The sequence below is a fragment of the Onychostoma macrolepis genome, chromosome 03 (assembly GCF_012432095.1).
Source record: "Onychostoma macrolepis isolate SWU-2019 chromosome 03, ASM1243209v1, whole genome shotgun sequence".
Lineage (NCBI taxonomy): Eukaryota > Metazoa > Chordata > Actinopteri > Cypriniformes > Cyprinidae > Onychostoma > Onychostoma macrolepis.
In genome coordinates, this window is record NC_081157.1 from 30,305,052 (window position 1) to 30,322,649 (window position 17,598).

A 17,598-nucleotide genomic window follows, 5' to 3' on the forward strand; every position below is an offset into this window, starting at 1 on the left:
TAGATTTACTGTGTCCAACAGTGTCAAAATACTAAATGTGTAGACAATACATTAAAAAAAATGGAAGGAAAACTAAATTTATATTAGAAAACTGTTGTCATTAAGTCAAGGAAAATATAATTGCCTTGTAATAATCATAATAATAACTGCTTATAATTAGCCTACTTTCAGATACGTTTTCTTAATTGTCCAACAACACTGTAGTAGGCTACGACTCGAATTCCGGAAATGTTGGGAAATTTAAAAAATTTGAATAAAATGAAAACTAAAAGAATTTCAAATCACATGAGCCAACATTTTATTCACAATAGAACATAGATAACATAACAAATGTTTAAACTGAGAAATTGTATAATTTTATGCACAAAGCTCATTTCAAATTTGATGCCAGCTACAGGTCTCTAAATAGTTGGGACGGGGGCATGTTTACCATGGTGTAGCATCTCATCTTTTCAAAACAGTTTGAAGATGTCTGGGCATCGAGGTTATGAGTTTCTGGAGTCTTGATGTTGGAATTTGGTCCCATTCTTGCCTGATATAGGTTTCCAGCTGCTGAAGAGTTTGTGGTCGTCTTTGCCCCTGCTGAAAAAACCGATAGAACCCTGCCCAAAACACAAAAGAAAAAGGAATTTTGTAATGGTTTTACTGGAAAAAGCTAATGGTTTATAATGGTATTTTAATGGAAACCATTAGAATTTCTGTGATGGTTTCTATTGTTTTGTTTTTTTAGCAGGGTGACGTATTTTTCGTTTAATGATGTGCGAAATGTTCTCTATGAGAAAGATCTGGGGTCTCATTTATAAACGTTGCGTACGCACAAAATGGGCATATAATATGCTTAAGCAATTTTCCACGCACATATCCGGATTTATAAAAAATAAAATTGGCGTAAATATGTATGCACCGTACGAACTCTTTTGGAGTGAGAAGTAATGGAGTAAACGATTTTAAACTGCGTTTTCATTTCGATATGCATTTACAATAAATATTCCACTCTAATTAATGGAGATAATGTCACGGTGCACACAGCAGGGAGGAACGAGGGACACGCAGACGAGGTTAAACTTCAAAATAATAGTCTTTAATCATGACAGGGCATTGAGGGCAAGACAAGGCAAGGTTAACACAGACAGGAATAACGAGTAGACCAGACGAAAACTAACTAAACAGGCAGGAACTAAATACACAAGACAATTACTGATAATTACTAAAACACAGCTGGACAAGACACACTTAACAAGGACAGGAACATGACCAAATATGTAAACAAGAGGCGGGAACACATGACACACAAGACAGAGGACTGACAGATAAACACTGAAATTACAAAAAGTCATTACGCAGAAGTTAAACAAAATTAAATTTAGACATATAGTGGATGCATTTGATCACTTTTCATGTGGCATCCTATGTTTTAATGACAGCGAGGAGTGCTAATAGGCGCACAATAATTCATTTTTAAACTAAACTGCAGATCTCATGTTACGAGGAATTTTTTTTTTTTTTTTTTAACGAGAACAATGATCATGATGTGCACTTACTTCGACATTAGCCTATGGCGGACACAGCTGGATACAGAGGTCGAACGCTCAGTCCATTGTCCGGTTTGAATAGGACCAATGATAATATCTTACTGTACAACCACAGCTGCACGGACGTGTTGATGTCGTGTAAAGGCATCTCCAAAACATTATAAAAAATACCACTGTATTTGAAGGATACCATTAAAAGAAAACGGTAAGATTTGCACATTTCCTTTTTAAAATATTTTCAGTAAAATCCAAGTCAGACAATTGTATTTACACTGCAAAAAATATAAGCCTATTATATCAGCTGTTTCCACTAAAAATAGATGTTCACCTTATGTTCCCCTGATCAGCAAAACTGCATAAATTTAATTTGATTTGAATTGTTTAAAACAACTGAAATACTATATGACCTATGTAAAAGAATGAGATCAACTATTTTAAACCGTTTTGATTTTATGGATAATTTCATTATAAAACGTAACAAGGATACTGGATAATTTTTAGCAATAAAAATTAATGTGTAGGCTATGACCTAAGTGGAATTACAGTCAGGATCTCCTATTTCCTTAATGTCTTGTACCTTTGATGGTGTTAAACATGTGTCACGTGATTTCTGGGAGGAGTCGGGGTGGAGTTTTTTGCGAAGGTTTTGGCGTACGCATGGTTTTATAAATCTGAACAAAATACGCAAAATCTAGCTTTTGTGTGTACGTACACTTTTATGATGAAATCTAAGGAGAGTTTTATAAATGAGACCCCTGGACAGCAGACAGACCAATTCAGCACCCGGACTCTCCTACTATGAAGCCATGCTGTTGTAATAGCTGCAGTATGTGGTTTTGCTTTGTCCTGCTGAAATACACATCGTCTGGAGGGGAGCATATGTTGCTCTAAAACCTTTATATACCTTTCAGCATTCATAGTGCCTTCCAAAACATGCAAGCTGCCCATACCGTATGCACTTATGCACCCCCATACCATCAGAGATACTGGCTTTTGAACTGAACGCTGATAACACGCTGGAAGGTATCCCTCCTCTTTAACCTGGAGGACACGGTGTCCATGATTTCCAACAAGAATGTCAAATTTGGACTCGTCTGACCATAGAACACTTTTCCACTTTGAAACAGTCCATTTTAAATTAACCTTGGCCCACAGGACACGACGGCGCTTCCAGACCATGTTCACATATGGCTTCCTTTTTCCATGATAGAGCTTTAGTTGGCATCTGCAGATGGCACGGCGGATTGTGTTTACCGACAGTGGTTTCTGGAAGTATTCCTGGGCCCATTTAGAAATGTCAATGACAGAATCATGCCGATGAGTGATGCAGTGTCATCTGAGGGCCCGAAGACCACAGGCATCCAACAAAAGTCTTCGGTCTTGTCCCTTACGTACAGAGATTTCTCCAGTTTCTCTGAATCTTTTGATGATGTTATGCACTGTAGATTATAAGATTTGCAAAGCCTTTGCAATTTGACGTTGAGGAACATTGTTTTTAAAGTATTCCACAATCTTTTTACACACTTTTTCACAGATTGGAGAGCCTCTGCCCATCTTTACTTCTGAGAGACTCTGCCTCTCTAAGACATCCCTTTTATAGCTAATCATGTTACAGACCTGATGTCAATTAACTTAATTAGTTGCTAGATGTTCTCCCAGCTGAATCTTTTCAAAATTTCTTGCTTTTTCAGCCCTTTGTTGCCCCCATGACAACTTTTTTGAGACCTGTAGCAGGCATCAAATTTGAAATGAGCTCATTTAGTGGATAAAAGTGTAAAATTTCTCAGTTTAAGCATTTGTTATGTTCTCTATGTTCTATTGTGAATAAAATATTGGCTCATGTAATTTGAAAGTCTTTTAGTTTTCATTTTATTCAAATAAAAAAAAAAAATATCCCAACATTTCCGGAATTCGGGTTATAAAAGTTAATTAGAAATGCAACACTGTCTCGGCTAACGTTTGCTGTGTCTTTTCCGCCATTAAAATGTCTGGAAAATTGAAGTGACTTGAGCTGTGAATCCAACCAAAAAAAAAAAATTCTTCTATGTCCTTGGAGGTCTTCCCTGCCTGGTTTCCTGAAAACATTTAGAAAATGATACCCATGGAGAAAAGTTACCAGACGGGAGAGCAGTGCCAAGCCGACAGTGGTGCCACAATCCTGCAACAGTAATAAGACTTTATGAAGACACATTATAAAGTCCCGTGACCTTAACCTGGGAGTTAAAACTCGAGCCAGAAAACTCTGATACTCCTAGAAGTAGGTGTTCATCCAGATTATTTCCTGCAGTTTTAGGAAAATGATTTGCTTCTCTATCTGTAATGAGATCAATGAAGATTGGTGCTGGAGCTGTCAGGATGATGAAGACCAGATCTTTGGTTTGGCAGAGGAACCGTAAAGTCTGTCCTCAGAGGTTCAGACAACACAATAAGATGAGAAATCGTCAATACAGTCTCACCTTTTCATTTTTTAAGAACTCAAATCAGTTTTGATAGGTAAGATAAGATCAAATACAATGCTGTGCGTCATACTTTCCTATAAATCATTCCTTCTGGGTTACAAAAGACCCTTCTGAATGCTAGTAGCAGACATCTTGAGGGATTTTGGGAGGAATTTTTGAAAATTCTATTATCGTTTACTCGCCATCATGTCGTTCCAACCCAGTATGACTTACTTTCTTTTCTGGAACACAAAAGAACATATTTAACCAAGCAGCTCTTCTCCATACAATGAACTGAATAGTGACCTGAGCTGTCAACTGTCAAGCAAGATTATTAGTGAACTATGGCTTTTCACACAAAGATTGTATATGGTTTTAAAAGACTTGGATACAAGTGAACCTTTTTATGTTTTTTATTTATTCATTCATTTTTTTATTTATTTATTTTGTGTGCATGTGTGTGTGTGTGTGTGTGTGTGTGTACCTATTTAACCATACTTTGGGGACAAATTTGTACCCAAAAGTGAGGTAAACCTGACCTCCCTTTGGGGACGTCCTCATTTGTAAAACGGGTTTAAAAATAAACAAAACAAAGTTTTTTTGAAATTGTAAAAATGCAGAAAAGTTCCTGTAAAGGGTAGGGTAAGGTGTAGGGTTGGTGTAGGGCGATAGAAAGACCGTATAAAACCATTACGCCTATGCAATGTCCCCATTTAGATAGCTAAGTAAACGTGTGTGTGTGTGAGTGTGTGTACCTGGTATTTATCACGTTATGGGGACCAAATTTCCCCAAAAGTATAGTAATACCAGTACATTTTGACCTTGTGGGGACATTTTTTTGGTCCCCATGAGGAAACAAGCTTATAAATCACACAGAATGGAGTGTTTTCTTTGAAAATCTGAAATAGCAGAAAGTTTCCTGTAAGGGGTAGGGTTAGGTGTAGGGTTGGTGTAGGGCGATAGAATATACAGTTTGTACAGTATAAAAATCATTACGCCTATGGAGAGTCCCCACAAAACCAGTGTGTGTGTGTGTGTGTGTGTGTCTTTTTGGAGCTTGAGAGCCACTATGCCATGCATTTTATTTATTTATTTACAGGTCTTAAACCACCAAAAAGACCATATTCAGCTGCCGTTTAAACGTGGCTTTTGTTTTGTTGTGACTATTTTGTTTTGTTTTGTACTGACTAGTCTGATAATTGCAATATCCTGTTACATGTCTTCATCTGAATAATCTCCAATATTTTTTTGTTCATGTTGAGATGTGCTGGCCAAATGAGAACTATGTGGACACATTTACTGCCAACACAGGCTGGATGTGTGTGCTATTATGGTGTGCTATTTAATGAGATGGTTCCTCCGGGTAAATTTCAAGGGAAACATTCTCTAAAGTATTTTGTAAAGAACTTAGTGCTTCTATTTCATCCATCCTGTTTGTTTTTAAAAACGTCAAACAAAAAAAGATTAAATGTAGCCTTGTTTCCATTTAGGGCTGATTTTGTTAAGAGACATTTATCACTCTCCATTTTTACTGTAGGATGTGTTCACAGCAGGCGTGGGACTTTGACAACCGCCAACATCTGAAAATGGAGACATATATTCATATTCGTTCGTACGTCACAGACCCAGAAGTGCATTTATCTGCCTTTCTTGGAATGTGATATATAACCAAGAGCGTTTGGTCTTTACACTCCCAGAGGGAGGAAGAGAGAGTGGTATGAATGGTCTACAGGATCATATCTACTGCTCAATAAACGTGTGTTCTGAAATCTAAAATTACAACAAACCATCAGCCAAGTTTTTTCGAGTTGCCAACCACAACATGCATCTGCAATTAAAAATGTAAATGAAAGAAAGCCAGGTTGAGAAAGGTTTGTTACGGGCCAATAAAGATACCTTGGCTGCTTTTTTATTTGGAAATATTAAGAACGTCCTCTTCAGACTAACAGCAAAAATTAATCACAAAACATGTTTCATTAGAAAAAAAATACACTGTATATTTTACTGTGTGCTACACCTGTTTCTCAGCTTCACTCGCTCGGTTTATGGAGAAAATACCTATTAATGAACCAAGAATACTGGAAAATGCAGTAGTCATGAGAACAGTCAACTAATATAAATAAATATAAAATGCCTCATTCATTAATAACTCAACCCTTAAATGTGTTGTTTGAACAAATGTACTTGTGTGTGTTTTTTTTCTAGAAATCCACAGTGCAGAAGAGTATTATATTCATTTCATAAGTTCATCATCTTTAATTACTGATCTTTGATATGCTTAATGAAAAATAGACATGGATCCTAACAGCGGTAAATTTTCTTTTATGCAGAAACCTAATGATCCATAAATTTAATAATACATACAGTCTTTTTCCACAGCTTTTTTTTACATTTTTTTTTTATGCTGATTGTTCAGTTAGGAGTCAGTGGTGTGAACTTTATTAATAGAGTGTTAAATGGAAAAATTCATCATGACCAGGAAGCATTAAACACTAGAGCTCTTTATAATAAAATCCTGTCCATTTTCCACAGATTTTGTATCCTTGTGACTTATTCACTTGGTTTCATTTCACATTCTCTCTTATTTCATCTGTTTCAAAATGTGCTTCTGTTCACTTAACCAGTGGGCAGTTGCATAAACATAGCCACCATGTTAAGACTTTGTCTTAAGAACTATAGTTTAACCAACTAGCCAGTTATCCAAGGGGTAATCAGTCTTACTTTTCAGATTCAAATTAGACCAAGCTACCTTTTTGTAACTGACTTTAAGAAGCTGACCAGTCTTGAAGGAAAAAAATAGATGACTAACGTTTTAAGACTAGTGTAAGCGCCACCGGCCCCAGGTTGTAAATAATATTTTACATTTATGCTGTTGCTGCAATCAACCATATGAAGAACTTGCTTCATAAATGATTTATACCTTTGTAATTTTTTATTTATTTTTATCTCAAACATGCTGTTTAAATAAAATTGCTTATGCTAAGATTAAAATTATAAGTAACAAGGCAATCTTCTAACATTATATATTAATAATTTTAGGCTAAAATGAAAGATTGACCCTGATGAAGTCCTCAGACTGTAAGGGAAGCGAATGCGACATTAGTATGTAATCTGGCAGGGATGCGTTCCTGCTCAGACACTGAACTGTCACTGATGCACGTCTGGATGTTTGTCTGCTTTGTGCACCTGGAGTCAGTCGCTTTAGCTGCTGTCATATTTATAGTAGATAAGCTGCGAGCCGCTGCTACAGGTCTGGATAATGTCAAAGACCAGGGCTTCATGATCTGTTGCGGCTGCTCTTTCAAGCAGTTTCTCTCAGTGAAAAGCTTGCAGTAAATTTGCCCCAGTGTTTTGGCTGAGGGCATCACAGAATGTTTGTGCATGGCATCCAGTCTCAAATTCCTTTTAGCACAAACAGATCAAAAGCTGCCACAGTAATAAACAATAGACAGAAGAAATTCTCCTGGCTCTTGTTATCAAATCCGAACTCCCTCTCTTTCTGCATAACTTGACTACAAAAATGATTTATTTATGTACTTGGTTTGTAACCTAGTAAATTTTTTTCTCTCATTTTGGTATGCTCTTTAATTAAAATTGCTTGTGAAACGATTGAAATTGAGAGTAACAAGGCAAACTTTTGATTCTATTCTATTCTATTCTATTATTTATCAGCCACCTTTAAGATAATTATTATAGTACATAGCTTCGTCTTATAATTATATTTATCTTCTAATTTATCTCTAATTTTGTTAATAAAGCTGGCATTCTGCTGTATGTCAAATACTGTATGTCAACCACTGCAGTGGAATCAGTACAGTCTACAACAAAAATGCAGCATTCGCAATGAAATAAGATTTATTCATTGCCTTTATTGTTACTAATAATTCCACGACCTTGAGTGCAGAAAAATTATTTTATTTGAATCCACCTATGTTTTATATTTGATATAATACGCTTCCTGTACAGCTGAAGCCTAATACTCAGAGTAATGTCTTTGAAATACCTTCAGTGCAGAAACAAATACTCAAAGAGCACATATTTGTCTCCTAATGAAATGCTTGCAGGGTGTTTCTGCATTTGAAAAGATGTGTTGAAGCGTCTTTGAACTCCTCACAGCTGCATTTCAATGAGTTTGTTTTCCAGTAAGTGAAACGTCTGTCATTTCTTCTATCAGCGTCCAAACAGCGTTTACTGAAACGGCATAAACAACACATGCAATCAAAAACAAAAATTGAATCATGAAAAAAGTCTTCTAATAATTTCATATTTTTCTGAGTCTTGATGAGATCTGAAGTGTATAACAGGCACCAGGTGCTTATTTTTGGTGTAATGGACAAATGAGCCATCTGCTCCCTGCTGATATAATTTAGTATCCGTGCACATGAATTCAGATGGTCAGCGCTCCAGAAAAGTTGATAATTGTGCAGAAATTACAGGTCTTCATCCAGTAATCACTCAGCACTGATGGTGCCAGGCTATTTCCGTACACGTATTGACAGACACTGGAGTGAGAATGAGTTTTTCACCGTCTGCTGACACTGCCTCTTTTCACTCTGCTCTTCTTATAATCTAATTTAGACCAGTACAAACCATGCTCAGAGCCAGATATTTACTAACCTATTTATTGTAATGAAAATATAATTATCTGAAAGATCCATCAACATTTTTGTATTAACATTTCCCATATGCAGAGCCATTTTATACTTTTTAAAATCTGAAAATATAAAGTGTTATATTGATAAAGTACTGATAAATTTCAGTTTTATACAATTGGAGAAGCTGCAAAAACTCATAAAAGGCAGTCTGTGCAATGTTGCTGAAATGAATAATGTACATTCAACCTCGATATTTATAGCTTTACTTTTAGAATCCTTGAAAGGTAATGATGGTCTCCTGCACTCACATATTTCAGACAAATATGACAATTATGATTGAAAACTGAAAATCAAAGTGGTACCAAAAGTTTAATTTTAAATAAATTACAGAAAATTCAAAACATTGAGTATGAACAACATAAATGATTGTATTGTAAGCTGTATATAAGTAGATGGAAACAAATATGTTGTTAAAATAAGCTAATGAAAGCATTTTCAATAGTGTAAAAGTATAGTTTTAAATTCCATAAAATTCTTATTTTTAATTTAAATCACTTTTATAAATTAAGTGTAGTAGTTTTAATAAACGTAAATATTAAGAGTTCAGATGCAAAAGCCTCTAAGTGCCATATGAAATTTTCTTCTAAAATGAGCATTTTTATCAGGCTCCGATATTTATGTTGAGTTATTTCACTTTAATTGCATAGAAAAGGACCTATACATTGCCATTAGAATATATTTCCTGAACCTAAACACAGGAGCCTGATAAAAATGCTCATTTTAGATGAAAATTTCAGATGGCGCTTAGAGGCTTTTGCATCTGAACTCTTCATATTTAGTTGTAATTTGACAAACTCTGTCATAACTTTATTTGTTTCTTTAATTCATACGTGCAAGATTCCTTTTTGAAACTTCACAACAAACACAGAAGGAACCAAAGCATTGGATGAAACGCGCGCAGTGCGCATCCAAAAAGCTAAGTCTAAAATCCTTTATTGTTCTATACTTGTGATGCAGTACCTACTACACCCGAGTGATTCTCATAAATCCCACCCACGACAATATTACACCAACTGGACCTGCAGTCAGTGAAGTTTTACGCGCAGATGGTGAGAACGCGGCACATTTTGCTCACATTTGTTTTGATTTATTTACACCGATTTAAAATGCATGTACATGTTTAGAGCGTCATCTGGAAATACATTAGAAGTAGGCCAATGTATGTATTAATGAGTTAATAGCTATATTTTGTATAGGCTAATGGAAATTTCAGGTAACTGCAATTTTGCGCACATTTTGCTCCTTCAACAGATGTTAAAATGAACTAAATTCACCAAGGAATGAAGTGAAGCTTTTTAAAAATGGAAGATGATCCACTTGGTGTGAGGAATCAGGTGAATATCTCGGCTGTTTTTACCAACATCTCACCAACAATGCCAGGATCTGAAGAGCACGCGCCTTCATACGATATACTAATAACGTCCATACTCGGCACAGTTTTGACCATCATGTGTTTGGTAGGAGTAATTGGAAACGTTTACGCCCTGATCATCATGAACACCTCCGTGCGCGTAACAGGATCGATGTATGTCTACATCGTGAACTTGGCTCTGGCAGATCTGCTGTACCTCTCCACCATCCCTTTCGTGGTTTGGACGTATTTTGCGAAGGACTGGTCCTTTGGCGATATCGGATGCCGCGTTCTGTTCAGCCTGGATTTGGTCACCATGCACGCCAGCATCTTCATCCTGACCATCATGAGCACGGAGCGCTATCTGGCTGTGGTGAACCCGCTGGACACCTTCGGCCGGTCCCGGCGCTACAGGCGCGCGGTCTCCTGCCTCGTGTGGCTCTTCTCCTTCATACTGGCTCTGCCGACCATGATCATGATTGACCTCAAGAGAGACGTGCACAATGGTGTAGAGAAGCGCATGTGCCATCCGACCTGGCAGATGACCGCGTACAGAGTGTATCTGACCATCCTGTTCAACACCTGCATCTTGGCTCCTGGATTAATCATTGGATATCTCTACCTGAAATTAGCCCGGACCTACTGGCTATCGCAAACTTCTAAATTCCCATCCAGAGAAATGAAGAAGTGTCCTAAACAGAAGGTGTTATATATGATCTTCAGTATAGTTCTGACTTATTGGGCGTGCTTCTTACCCTTCTGGTTGTGGCAGTTGCTCAGTATCTATTATTACGCGCACGGAGGGCTCTCTAGCAGTACTGTGGTCTACATTAACTTCGTTGTTACTTGTTTGGCGTATAGTAACAGTTGTATCAACCCTTTTTTGTACACTTTATTAACGAGGAATTATCAGGAATATGTGAGGGACAGACAAAAAACCAGCACAGAGTTTAAGAGGTTCAGACTGTCATCTCAAAGGTCTGTGTCTTCTGGGAGTCAACAGTTCTGTAATACTTTGACTAACACGCGCCGTAATGGCATTCTGGATGCTTACAGCAAACTTTGATATTGTTGCTTAAACACGGCTGTTTTGTGGAATCGATCATTAAATTGAACAAACTTATTTCCTCGGTGTTGTGTAGGAAAGATAGTTCATAATCGTTCTCAGAACATTTTCAAACATACATTTTTATATTTTGGTAACAGAAATATAATAATCTTTTGTTCTAGGCTTGCAAAATGTTCCCCTAAAAATCATTATTATGGAACGTTGGAGATTATTTTTAGAGTGTCTCAAAATAAATTATTTTATAAATCTAAAATTAAACCTAAAAATAAACATTAGGGCACGTAATGCTTTTAGGTTGTCACAAAAAAAAAAAAAAAAAACCCCGCAACGTTCTGGGAAAAGTTATTAGTAAAAAATAAAAGCCAAAGAATAACTAAATGACAACAAATACTAACTTTTAATGTTCTGTGTTTGGTTGTGGTGTTTCATAAAATCTGCATTAGAGATTTGCTAGACCGATTATATGATAATATTTTGCACTTTTTTGTTCATGTTGTGCATTTAGAGAGATGTTCTGACCAAATATGTGACCCTGGAGCAGAGTCACTGGGGTATATTTGTAGCAATAGCCAAAAATACATTTGTATGGGTCAAAATGATCCATTTTTCTTTTATTCCAAAAATCATTATAGGAAAAATCATGTTCCATGACATGAAAATTTCCTGCCGTAAATATAGCAAAACTTCATTTTTGATTAGTAATAAGCATTGCTAAGAACTTCATTTGGACAACATTAAAGGTGATTTTCTCAATATTTAGATTTTATTTGCACCCTCAGATTCCAGATTTTCAAATAGTTGTATCTCGGCCAAATATTGTCCTATCATAACAAACCATACATCAATGAAATATTTATTCAGCTGTCAGATAATGTATACATCTCAGTTTTAAAGTTACAATGCTGACGTGGTTCTGAATCTAAGGTCTATATTAAATACATGCAGGTTGTTTCATTGTTAGATTATTATGTGAAAAATATGTGCAATTGCAAATTATCTACAATATCTAAATAAATAATGTGTTTGGATTGATCTTTAATTTCTGTTTTTAAAAATCACAAATGACCTTCAATATTTTTTGTGTTATATTTATATGTGCTTTGTTTTATATAGAAGTTGTATAACAATGGGGTCTAGTTGACACATTAAAGATGTTGTACTCTGTATTGCATAAAAGCTATTCAAAAAGCTGTTGTCAGTTGTGATATTTTATTTGCATGCTATTCAGATAAGAGAAAGCAGATGTGGTTGAAATAATGTATGCAACCAAACCTGGAAAAATGCCCCCATAGTGACAATGTCTCAATTTCCTTTAACTCTGATGCCTGGGATATTGTCAATGTTTTGTTTTGTTTTGTTTTAATAAACTGTCAAAAATAATGCAAAAAAAGCATTTGTTTTAGCTTGATTTTATTTAAAAATATATATTGTTTATTCTTCTCCTTGTTTGTGAAAATAAACTTGGCGACATGGTCCAGAATTTCCATAGCAGTGAATGAGGTATTGTATTCATGGCCTGACTGCAGAGTTAACTTTGCTTAAGTGCTGAGCAGTGAGCCGTGGAATCACCTTCAGCAGCTAATGCACATTCACAACACCACCAAACAAACGCAGTGTCACTTCAGGCTGTTTTCCATAAACACGTCGCTACATTGTTAAGCATCCAATAGTGCCTTGGACTTTACTAAGCTGTTGTTCCAAATCATTTTTGAATTATCTAAATGGTCCAGTGGTACTAAAGCCAAACACTTCGCTGTACTGGCTGTTCTATTTTATGTTGAAGAATTGAAACCATCTATCTGGCTACTGTTATCCTGGTCAATGATTTTTGGACTTCTTCTTGACTCGCCTTCAGTTGTGCAATGGAGTAATAAATGTCATGGCTATACTGTTCAGGGAAGCAGTATCATAGCAGTGTCATACCAAGCAATATATTTCCCACAGAATATACTTTTGGTTACATTTGGAGCAGAAGGAAAAAGAATAACTGACAGCAAAATTATCAAAGATTTTTATGCATTTTATGAAACATTTTCATGAAAAGATGACCCATTTATGAAAGAGAGACATCTGTAAATTTAATTTTTAAAAATCCTACAATACTGATATTTCATGAAGAGGTCTTTTTACATTTATTAGTTTTTATTTGTTTTAATAATTTAAAAATAACAAATACATGACAGATACAGAAAATTGTATATTCTGTTATTTTTGGGGGGGATTTCAAATAAGTCTTTGCAATCACTACGGTGAGCCAGACCTAAAAAGGTTTTCTGTTAACAAATGTTAAAACTTTTGAATCATTGCACAACAGCAATTTTCTGTAACAATTTGATTTACTGTGACTTAGCTCAGAAATCTCTTTTAAACAGCAAAACCTTGAGGTGTTCTCATTTTGTATTTCAAATGAACATTCACAAACTCTTTTGAACATTATTTGGTGATTTAAGCTATTTCTATCTTTTGGACAGAAAATGTCTATAGTGCGCTAGAGAAAATCTAGATTATTTCTTGTTTTGATGAAAGACTGATTTAGGAGATCCCATCTGTTAGCTAATACATCTGTTGGCTACCATTTCATTGGCTTGGCAGTCATAATTGCAGGGGAATGATTTTAATGACTGACATTTCAATAGATTCTTCTGCTACGATGCTGGTAATGTCTGAACTTGACTGACGACTGACAGGGTGAAACCAGCATTTATGAGAATTTTTATGAATAGCTGATATGTTTGTATAGTCATTTGCAGATGACTCATTCATTTTGGAACGGAATTTTTTTTTTAATGAGGATACAACAGCTTTTAGCATATGGCACATGAGTTGAAGCCCACAGGTGCTACATTCCTCGCTCTGAGTTAGAGAAGTAATGACTGGTTGTAGTTTACGTTGGTAAGATCCCATGTTTAGATTTCAAGTTCATTCTTCCATATGGTGCCAGTGATGGCCATCCGATGCATGCTTTTCAACTTACGACTTACTTTGAAATGTCTTCATCATTTTAGTCATCACCTTTTCCAGGAGAGCCTGTTGCATCCTAAGGGAGTCTGAGCATAATTGCCCACTGTTAATCTCTCCCAGGGCCAGCATATTTTCCATTTTCATGAAATGAAGCTAAGGACGGTCACTTTGTTTGACTTGGATCTGTACCATTCAGAATAAAGTCTACTTTGTTGGAGAGGCTGATAGGTCATTTCTTTCTTGGTCTTTGGACGCAGTTTATTCCAAATATTTGGTCAGTTAAGATATGAGACCAAGTGCATAATTGTACCTCTTTTAAGTCACCATCGATTTAAAATGGACAATTCTTCTCCTTTTTTTTTTTTTTTTAATTTATATTTATATATTTTTTTTAGGAACATGCTGCAGGGGTGGCATATTTTTATAGGCAATAACCTGGAAACAAGTGAGCATTTTCCAGTTCCATTGTTTTTAAGTCACTGGGTTTTGAATGAGTTTTTGGTTAAATGTCTGTGGTTAACACAAGCTCAAGATATTTTTACATTTTATTCTATACTTTAAAAATGTTAGTGACACCCCCTCGTGATTTTTTTAAAGCTTTCACTCATATGTGATTGTCTTGAAAAGGGTGATCTATCTATCTATCTATCTATCTATCTATCTATCTATCTACCGTCCGTCCGTCTGTTTATTTAGAGACAAAGATAGTGATAAGGATTTGTCTGCAAATCACCATAAACATAACAGAGAAGACATGATGTTCTCCAATATTCATAGTAAAATATATAAAAATAAATAGCCTAAATAAATAAATACAGTACTGTAGAGCACAGTACAGTAAGTAAAACTTGAAATGTGGTGTTTCTTGCCTTTCTTTTTAAAAACAAAAACAAAACAAATGAAAGACTGATAACTGTATTTCTATATTTTCACCAACCCTGTCTTGTGGATTTGGATACAGGTTTACAAAGGCCTGCAACCATGTCGAAACAGAAAACATGGAAAAGTGGGACATGGGACCATAGAAACAGTGTTTGGAAAATAATGAAGATGAAATATTACATCCATAGATAATGTAGTTAAAATGTCAGTGGATCATATTATACTGAAAATCATTAGACCTATCTAAAAAGTTTCCATAAAACAATGAATTAAGAATAATTTAAAACTCTACAGTTACTTCAACTAAAAGTTACTTAATCGTAATGAAATGAATAGACCGTCATCTCAGACGAAATTTGTGAATTGCATTTTGAAATGGAAATACTTTAAGTTGTAATGACTTCAATGAACAAATTTTCTTAGGTTTACGTGTATCTAAGCAAGTGGGGGGGGGGGGGAGTCTGAAAAGAGAGAGATTTGAATCGAAAGTTTTTAAAAATGAATTGTAAAACTGTAAGAAGGAAAACAGAGACACCTAGAGGACATCCGGAAACTAACAACGGACAACAGAGAAGAACTACAACTCCCGTGATCCTCCGCGGCTCCGCCTACAGCAAGACGCAAGTGCGTCTGACGTCGCACTCTGGCTTGTTTTGGCCGTTTGTTTCGATATCCGGCGATCAAACGCTTTCGATGTGCTGGATATTGTGACTGAGAGGTACGTGCAGTTTATTAAGCAGTCTTCGTGTGTTGTAGTCTTATTAGAGTTCGTTTGTCTTCGCCATTAAGTTGGGATGAAAAGCCCTGCTGAGAATGAAAATCTGTCTTGTTTAAGTGAAATCAGCTGGCGCGGGGGGTTAACGCCAAACAGCTAGCTGAGCCTGGCTAGGGACTTTAGCGAGTACAGATTTGTTTGTTTCTTTTACCCTACTGTATATTTTACTTCTCTGGCACTGTCCACATGTTATAAAAGACAAAGGAAAACGAATGAGCAGAACATCAACGGGGTTTCTCAGCACTGCTATGCGAGATCAGCTAGTCTGTTCTGCCAATCTGCTGGAATTAACAGGCTGTGTTTCAAACCCTAGTGAGCAGACTCTTTAGACAGCGCGTTTGGGTGTCATAGGCGCGCTGATTTGAATCATCACAGATAAACAAAACGCACTTAAGCCTCTGCACACAGAGGTACTCGTTGACAACACTCGTTTAAATATAAATGCACTCAATCCTCAAGGACATTAACTCTCTTAACTCTTTTTGTGTGAGTGTGTGTGTTGTATATGAACTCAAGCTGAATAATGGTCATGGATATAATGTTTTGAATCTGTCACACTTGCCTGCTTTAAAAATGTCAGTCATGTTTGGAAACTACATCAATTCGTGGGAAATGGGAAATGAAATCTTACAAGCACACGCACAGATGTGTGTGTAGAAGTGCATCATTGAGAAACTATGACTGTATTTATATCTTAAGCACGATGAATACACCATGTCATGAATGTGCGGTTATGCTTGTCTCGTTTCAGCTTCCTGTGTGCGTGCATGGGTGTTTGTGTGAGAGAGAGAAGGTGGTTGACTCAGGGAGTCTGTGTGTCTTATCATGGCTGACGGGTCCAGTGACGATGATGTCATCCACCTGGCTAGTTTCAACACCCATCGCAGTCGAGGTACTGACACCTTTAGGCTTTGTTTTTGGCGTTACTTTCATCTTTATTAGAGGTACTAGTTGTATGTCATGACTCTTTTGTTGTGTTGTTTTGTCAGCTAAAAGAGTTAGGACGAGGACGTCCTACATAACCATATCTTCATCGTCGGATTCTGATGATGAACCTGTCAGATTTGTACCAAATGTCCCTGTCGTGGTCAAGGATGATGAAGAAGAGGAGGACGTGCGCATCTTAGAGGTAACCGGAGCTGCGTTCCAATTCACAGGGTCCCTGTGTAGTATTCACTGCTCTCTACATCTGTAGAATTCATGAATATGATAATATAGCCTACTAGTGGGGGAGTCAGCAGGGACCTGGTGTTATATGGTTTTATAACCATATATAGGTAACAGTATAATAATATTGCATGATAGTTGTTCAAAAACGTGCATCTGCATTTGGATTTGGTACTTCGCACAGTTGTTATTACTACTTGGTTTGATTTTTGTTTGAATTTGATTTGAATTTTGTGAGAGGTCACATCTTTAAAAAGAACAACTGAAGACACACCTCTTCTGCAAGAACTTAACATCCCCACACCCATAAAACAATGCACTTAGACACACACACACCCTCTGCATTTCGCCTCTTCTCTGGCTCGCTTTCTAATTTAAGCGTCCAATAAACCTGGCATTGTATATTGCAGATATTGCTGGCTATTTGACACATTGCTTTTTCTCCTCTTCTTTTGAGAATGGTAATATGATATAGTAACACAAAATATTAAAGGAGTCATGAACTGCCTTTTTCATTACTTTGTACTGTTCTCTGAGGACCACTTTTAATGTTACCAAGATTTGTACATAAAAAAAATCATAATTTAGGAGTAATGGGATATTTTCTGTCCTGTTGTAACCCCCTCATCAGAATGCTCTGTTTGAATAGATGTGGCGGATTGTAGACTCAGAACAGAAGTAAACGCCTGCTGTTATGATTGGCTAATAGTTGTGTATGTTTGACAGGCTACGTCCTTCATAGATGGACGCTGATGTGATTTAGATTAA

The 17,598-nt window shown here is 36.3% G+C and overlaps 2 protein-coding genes across 2 annotated transcripts in view; both read left to right on the plus strand.

Moving 5' to 3' along the window:
- Window positions 1-9,926: 9,926 nt before the first annotated feature.
- uts2r5 (urotensin-2 receptor 5) lies at window positions 9,927-11,042 on the plus strand. The gene has a single exon (XM_058768113.1). The coding sequence runs from the start codon at window positions 9,927-9,929 to the stop codon at window positions 11,040-11,042; it is 1,116 nt and encodes a 371-aa protein (XP_058624096.1).
- Window positions 11,043-15,495: 4,453 nt separating this feature from the next.
- Window positions 15,496-17,598, plus strand: part of rnf216 (ring finger protein 216) — a 28,414-nt gene continuing 26,311 nt past the window's right edge. Inside the window, exons 1-3 of the mRNA XM_058770321.1 lie at window positions 15,496-15,606; window positions 16,415-16,555; window positions 16,653-16,792. Of these exons, the coding sequence (XP_058626304.1) occupies window positions 16,489-16,555; window positions 16,653-16,792 (207 nt within the window). The 5' untranslated portion in view covers window positions 15,496-15,606; window positions 16,415-16,488. The remainder of the gene's footprint in view (window positions 15,607-16,414; window positions 16,556-16,652; window positions 16,793-17,598) is intronic.

Coding starts and splice junctions, on each gene's coding strand:
- uts2r5 (XM_058768113.1), top strand. CDS start 9,927: ATGGAAGATGATCCACTTGGTGTGAGGAATCAGGTGAATATCTCGGCT.